Source organism: Vicugna pacos, chromosome 10 (genome assembly GCF_048564905.1).
Source record: "Vicugna pacos chromosome 10, VicPac4, whole genome shotgun sequence".
Classification (NCBI taxonomy): Eukaryota; Metazoa; Chordata; class Mammalia; order Artiodactyla; family Camelidae; genus Vicugna; species Vicugna pacos.
Genome location: NC_132996.1, coordinates 71,776,557 through 71,783,471, shown reverse-complemented (window position 1 = coordinate 71,783,471; position 6,915 = coordinate 71,776,557). Strand labels below are relative to the sequence as shown.

The 6,915-nt window shown below is 59.3% G+C and overlaps 1 protein-coding gene across 1 annotated transcript; it reads left to right on the top strand.

Annotated features, from left to right (window-relative positions):
* Window positions 1-2,602: 2,602 nt before the first annotated feature.
* On the top strand, window positions 2,603-4,991 carry FGF4 (fibroblast growth factor 4). Its single transcript, XM_031690568.2, has 3 exons — window positions 2,603-3,264; window positions 3,905-4,008; window positions 4,571-4,991. The coding sequence occupies exons 1-3, from the start codon at window positions 2,925-2,927 to the stop codon at window positions 4,745-4,747; spliced, it is 621 nt and encodes a 206-aa protein (XP_031546428.2). The 5' UTR covers window positions 2,603-2,924; the 3' UTR covers window positions 4,748-4,991.
* Window positions 4,992-6,915: the final 1,924 nt, after the last annotated feature.

Here is a 6,915-nt window from a genome sequence, read left to right as displayed (position 1 = left end):
GGCTTCCCCATATCCCAGGTTCTTGGGAAACCAGGTTCCCAAGTGTTCATCAGAGCCTATTTCAATCCTCAAGGGGGCTGGCTGGATCTGGAAAAAATTAGTCACCTTAGTTCAACTATTCCTTACAAATAAAAGGGTAAAAGCCCCAGAACAGTGTGGCTTCCCACGGGGGAGCTGGCAGCGAGCTCCTGGAGTCTTCACACGTAACTTCCGTGCATCCCAGGAGTGGCAGGAGGGCTCTGCTCCTGGAATGGGGGATCCGCAGGTGGAGGGGCCTCGGGCCTCACTGAGCCAGGTGGTCATTTACTCCCAGACACCCACTGAGCACCTACTGTGTACCGAGCACTGTCGAAGACGCAGGGAGCACAGCTGAGAACGAGGCACATGGGGGCATGCTCCCTGCAGGGGACAGCCCAGTGGAGGGAAGGGTCAGCCAAGAAACAGAGATTCCTTAAGGGCTGAGAAGAAGCCCCAACCAGAGGGACTGGTCAGAGGAGGCTGCCTGGAGAGGCGGGGGGCTGGGGGGTCATGGCAGGTCTCCTGAGTAGCTGACATTTGAGAGAAGCCCCGAGAGGGGAGAAGTCATCTGCTTCCAGGTACGAGGTTGGAGAGACGACGGCCAGCGGGGAGTGTCTGCTCGGCAAGGGGTGAGGAGGGAGCCCCGGAGGGGGTCTACTGAAAATACCCACCGCCAGTGTCCCCGGTACATCCTCCGCCTGTTTTCCTGGCTTAACCCTCATAGCCTTTGCCGGCTCCTTTGGGCAGGTGAGGAGGCCAAGGCTGGCCGAGTGCAAGACGGGCTCAGGGACCCACGGGGAGTGGTGGCGAAGGGGGAACCAGGGCTCAGCTCCTCACACCCCTTTCCTCCACAGGACGGCCACTACCGGCACCTGCTCAGCAGGTGGAACGGCAGCTCTGGGAGTGGAACCAGCCCTGGGTCCTTCGCTGAGCTCACCAGCAAACAGCAGAGGCAGCGAGGGGGCTCCCCGAAGGGGGTCCGGGAGCTGCGGGAGACCTCAGAGGGCCTGGGTAGCCCCTCTCCAGAGGAGGTGCCCACGTGGACCTGGACTGAGGGAGGGGATCCCATCTTCCAAGCAGTTTTGCAAATGCAGAGTCAGGGGCCTAGAGGTGGAAAGACTTGCCCAGGCCACACGGAGAGAGGGGGGAAGAGTTCGGGCAGGTTCTGGTCTCCTGGGCCCCGTCTAGAATTGTCTTCCTGGCACCAGGTCTGCAGGCCCGTCGGAAGAGCCCAGGGTCCAAGCAGCCCAGAGTTGTACCTTGTAGCTGTGAGCTGCAGCCCTGAGTGGGCACCCAGCCTCTGGGGGAGGCCTGGCCCCAGGTGGCCACTGTTTGGTGAGGCTGCCGGCCCAGAAGGGAGCAAAGACTCACTGAGGAGCCTGGAGACTGGGTGCTGGTCCTGCCAAGCCACTCACTGAGTCCTGGGTGGCCCCCCTTTCTAGCCTCAAGCCGGAGACCTCAAACCTCCTAGGTCCCCTGCGTGGCGTGAATGAGCCTGGGCAGGGTTCAGAAGTCGGGTCCCAGGACTCCTTAGGCAGGAATGGGGTTGGAGGCAGAGAGGCCAAAATGGCCTGGGGGTGTCTTCGGTCACAGGTGCTGGTGGCAGCAGGGGTAGGGTGGGCTCCAAGCCCCCTGCAGTGGTGGCTGGGCGGGACCCGCTGGGAGGTGACAGCAAAGTTCCTCAGGTACCGCAGAGGACAGCGATTTTCACACCTAGGTGAGCCAGCATCTAGCTAGACCCCACCCCCGTCAGGCCATAATGGGCACAGTGGGGGGCGGGGACAACAGGTGGGGGAAGGGAGCCTTCCAGAAACCAGGCCCTGGGTCCCTGCTAGGTTGGGGGTTCTGGCCACTGACACTTGAATATTCCTGCTGCAGAATCAAAGGGAAGGGGGATAGTGGATGTCCCTGCCCCTGCCTCCTGTTCTTCCACGGAGGTGGGTGTGTGTAGGGCCATCGGGTGCACCCTTACACCTCACCCCGTCTTCTCCCAGCACCGCCCACCTGGGCCCTCTGCTCTGCGATCCCTCCACCTGGTATACAGAACTCCATCCCTGAACGACCCAGAGCGCAGATGGCCAAACCCAGGCCCTTGCCTCCCTCCAGCTGGTAGCGCCGGACTCTCCCTTCCACGGTCAGGCTTTCCTGGTGCTTACTGTCCGTACCCACCTCTCATTCCCAGGAGTCCACAGGGCCCCAGCAAAGGAACAGGTTTCTGGGGAGTCCCTGACAGGCAAAGCGCAAGGAGCGACTTCTCAGGAGCTGAGGATGCCGGGTTAGGGCGGCACGCAGGCCGCTGGAGCAGAGGCGGAAAAGGACCCATGGAGACGGGACAGGCAGGCACAAAGTCCAAGAGGCAAAACTTTGGCTGGAAGACGGGAGTGGAGGAGACGCAAGGGTCGGGACAAACAGGTCCGTGGGCCGGGCGAAGCCAGGGGTGGGGGCCGGGGACCCTCCAGGTGGCACTGGCGGCGCTCGTCCCCGGCCGCCTCCCCTCCCCCAGCCCTGATTGGCAGGCGGCCTGCGACCGGCCGCGAGCGCCACAGCGCCCCGGGCGCCCAGGCGAGCGCGAACGGCCCCCTGCGGGAGCAGGGGCGGGGTGGGGGGGCGCTCGGCTATATATAGCGGCTCGGCCCGGGCCGGCCCAGCGCGCAGGGAGGCGCGCACCGCTCCGCAGGGTCCCAGGCCCGGCCGTGCGTCCTTCCGCCGCTGCCCGCCTCTCCATGCAGCCCGGGTAGCTCCCGGCACCTGGGGGCCCCTTCGCTCGCCTCCCGCTCCTCCCTCGGCCGCTCGCTCCCTGCCCCGGCCCTGGTCGTGAGCTCCCGCCAGCCCCACACAGGCGCAGCTCGGCCCCCGGCTTCCCGGGCGCACGGACCTGCTGACGGACGCACGGCCCGAGGGCGGGGATGGCGAGGCCCGGGGCGGCCGCGGCGGCGCTGCTCCCGGCGGTGCTGCTGGCCGTGCTGGCGCCCTGGGCCGGCCGAGGGGGCGCCGCCGCGCCCACCGCACCCAACGGCACGCTGGAGGCCGAGCTGGAGCGCCGCTGGGAGAGCCTGGTGGCGCGCTCGCTGGCGCGCCTGCCCGTGGCCGCGCAGCCCAAGGAGGCTGCCGTCCAGAGCGGCGCCGGCGACTACCTGCTGGGCATCAAGCGGCTGCGGAGGCTCTACTGCAACGTGGGCATCGGCTTCCACCTCCAGGTGCTCCCCGACGGCCGCATCGGCGGCGTGCACGCGGACACGAGCGACAGTGAGTGGGGCCGGCGGGGCGGGAGAGTCCGGCCCGGGGTAGCGGCCGCGCCTTCCAGCTCGCACACGAAGGTGCCGGCTGGCACCTGCTGGTGGGCTCGGGGAACCGGAGCAGACTCGGGGTCCCGTCCCTCCGGCGTGGGAATGCCGGGGACGCAGACACGCTGGGCACAGGGAGTCGCCGCAGCCACCGGCTTTGCGCACCGGGGCGGCCGAGCCCCGCCTCCCCGCCTTCAGAGGTCGGGGCTCCGGGTGCGGAATTCCAGCACCCTCGCCCGTGGGCACAGGGAGAGCGGCGCAGCCGCTGGCACTCGCGGGGGCTCGGGACTCGCGCCCATGTCGGGGCCGGGCTCGGGGGCCGCCGGGGCCACCTCTCTCCTGTGGACCGGGACTGGGTGCGGACGCCGCGGGCAGGGACAGGGGGCGAGCCCGCTGGGCTCCGGGGACCCCTTGCGGGCGGCCTGCGCCAGGGAGCCGGGCCTTTTACACTCACCTGCACCGCAGAAATGGGGGTCTTGAAAAAAAAAAAGAAATGGGGGTCTTGGAGGCTTGCAGGCGGAGGAGGGGGCCAGGCCGCGGCCAAGTCGGGTAGTGAGGGCCAAGGGTCCGGTGCCCGGGAATGACCCGCGCCCCGCCCCCAGGCCTGCTGGAGCTCTCGCCGGTGGAGCGGGGAGTGGTGAGCATCTTCGGCGTGGCCAGTCGGTTCTTCGTGGCCATGAGCAGCAGGGGCAAGCTCTACGGCTCGGTGAGTACGGGGTTGGCGAGGTGGTGCGGGGGGCGCCTGGCGTGGGAAGGCAGGCGGAGCAGCCGGGCAAGATCGTGACTCTTGACGCTTCCAGGCCGCCCTAGGCGGGAATCGTGGAACTGGGGCCAGGTTCCCTTCCGATGTCCTGAGGCAGTGCCGGTGACCCCAGGCCAGCCCAAACAAGAGGCGCAGCCCCGAGACAGGAGCAGTGTTCCTGCCATCCATGCGCTGGGACTTGCTGGTCCATCAAAGGCTGCCATTGGGCGCCCCTCCCTGTAGCCCCTGGGGCGGGTCCCGGCGGGCAGGACTGCCGCCTTTACGGTGGACACAGTAGAGATGAAATTTTCTGGCTGCCAGGTGCTGGGCAGGTGCCTGGAGCAGCAGCTGCTGCAGGCTGGCATGTCCCTCTTCTCACCGCGGGGAGGTCTTGGCACCTCTGACTTCCCAGGAGAGACCTTGCAGCCAGGCTGGGGTGGGGAGGGAAAGGAGCCCCTGACTGCTGCCCCCAAGGTCCCTTGTCCAGGAGTTAGCCCCACCTGACCCTGCTCCTCCTTCCTCGCAGCCTTTCTTCACAGACGAGTGCAAGTTCAAGGAAATCCTTCTCCCCAACAACTACAACGCCTATGAGTGCTTCAGGTACCCCGGCATGTTCATTGCCCTAAGCAAAAACGGGAAGACCAAGAAGGGGAGCCGGGTGTCACCCACCATGAAGGTCACCCATTTCCTCCCCAGGCTGTGACCCGCAGAGCTCCCCGGGGAGGCGGTGCCAAGGGACACCTTGGTGCACTGTCTCTGGATGGACAGTTTAATGCAACAGTAGGTGTAAGATATTTAAATTAATTATTTAATGTGTATATATTGCCACCAAATTATTTATGATTCTGTGGGTGTGTTTTGTATTTTTCTGGGGAAATATAACCCCCCAAGTCCTGACTTTTCTGGTGAAACAATAGAGACTCTTCTACTGGACTTACTTAACTTGTCGAAAAGTTGTCACAAGTGTGCTGCTATTCCGTGTATTAAAAACTGATGACATCAGACCTTGACATCAGCCCTGCTTTGCACCGTCCCCTGTGGTTTGGTGGCGAGCATCCCTGTGTCTGGAAAGGCTTCCTGGGGCTTTGGAAGCCAGTTAAGGAAGCTCCCAGTCTTGGCTCTGTTCCTAGCATCCTCCAGTGCCCCACTCCCTTTTGTGCCCTGGAGATGTTAATCGGGACATATCGGTTTACTTCGGGTACAGAAAGTGCACTGTCGAGGCCACTGCTGCCACTCCGTTTTTAGATCTGCCAAGAATGACCTTTGAACTCTGCTGTAGTCAATCTTCCTCGATCTACCAGATGGGGGAGACGCTTAGGCAACTTTATAAACTCCTGCTGTCTTTTTCTGGATCAACCGCAGCCCATGTTTCTCTGTGGCTGTTGGGGAAAAGGCATAAACAAAGCAATTCGGTAAATCTGATGTGAAGGACGATATTCCACTGGAGGCGGGAAATGGACAAGATGGGTGTTACTTACAATCACCAGCAAAACCCTAGGAATGAAACACAGTTTGTGATAGCAGATACTCTTGATAAGTAATGGCATATATATATATTTAGAAATGCACACACATTTCCCTGTGTTTGGGAAGCTTCGGGCTAGACCTAGCTACTCATTTTAGGTGGAACGACCTTGTAATTGTACAAAAACCCTCAGTTTGGTTTGCGTGGAGGGAGACGCTGCTTCTCTCTTGCTGCATTCCTGATTAAGTGGGTTTAACATCTACCTCGAAAGCTCAAAAGCCACTCATCTGGCAAAATCTGCAGAAAGCACAGACCGGGTGGAGGAGTTTGCCATTCCCAGTGGCTTTTTTTTCCATTTGTAGCCAAAAAGGACTGCAGATAGCGTCGGTGCGCCCCATTCGAACCTTGTCACGTTTGAGCTATCTTTACCCCGTGATTTACTTTTAGTAAGGATAATCATGGTGAAAATATTTGCAGACAGCTGTTAGAGTGCACTATATGGTCACCAAGTAACCTTATATTTTTCTTTATATATTTTGCAAATGTAACCCCTGTCGTTGAAGCAAAAGATGGAAGAGGCAGGGTTGGTGATGTTTAAAAAAAGTTCTGAGGTGATGGCAAACATTTAATTTTAATGAATGACTTTTTAGAGTTTATACAAAATGACCTTAGCTTGCTACCAGAAATGCTCCGAATGTTTCGCCAAGACTTTAATACTCTCCTAGGATGTTTCTGAACTGTCTCCAGAATTAACTTTATGGGAGTCTACAGACAGCAAGACTGGAAAATCTGATTGGAGTTTTTTGACTTTCACATTCCTTTTTAAAACTCTTTGTTCGAATGCAAATCATCTACTTAAAATACTATTCTTAATCTGAGGCCTAGAAGAAAGAAGCCACTTAAGACAGGACCATACATTTCAAACTGCTGTGCATGCAATATAATAAAAATGTTTTTAAAAGTTTTAAACCACGCCCTAGACTCCAGGAGTGATGCTCCAAAGTGCTGATTGCGGGGGGTGGGGGTGGGGGGGTGGAATTTGTGGTCATTCTGTATTTACTGTATTCACTTAGTAACAAACCAGATTGTTTTAAATACTGTACACATTGCACGCTGTCTTGTCTCAGAGTCCAGTCAGATGGTCAGGAACTCAGAAGTCTTAAGTGCAGAATTCCGCCATCCTTGACGACTTGCATTTATTCAGTGAATCAGGTTTAAGCGTTTAGCGACGTAACAGACCCCTGGAAATATTGTCAAGTGCTTATCTTGCTGGGAGGGGGATCTGAGGTTGCTGTATTTACTGCTGTTTTCAGAATCTGTCTGTAGTTTTATACAGGTGCTGACCCACGCTGTGATTTATGTGCTGTGCACATTGAGGTACGGATAAATGGAAAGCATTTATCGCG

What these genes read in the sequence shown, in the direction of transcription:
- FGF4 (XM_031690568.2), top strand. Translation starts at nt 2,925, where the DNA reads ATGGCGAGGCCCGGGGCGGCCGCGGCGGCGCTGCTCCCGGCGGTGCTG. An exon ending in GCACGCGGACACGAGCGACA is followed by an intron (nt 3,265 to 3,904) that starts GTGAGTGGGGCC and finishes CCCCGCCCCCAG; the next exon opens with GCCTGCTGGAGCTCTCGCCG. An exon ending in GGGGCAAGCTCTACGGCTCG is followed by an intron (nt 4,009 to 4,570) that starts GTGAGTACGGGG and finishes CCTTCCTCGCAG; the next exon opens with CCTTTCTTCACAGACGAGTG.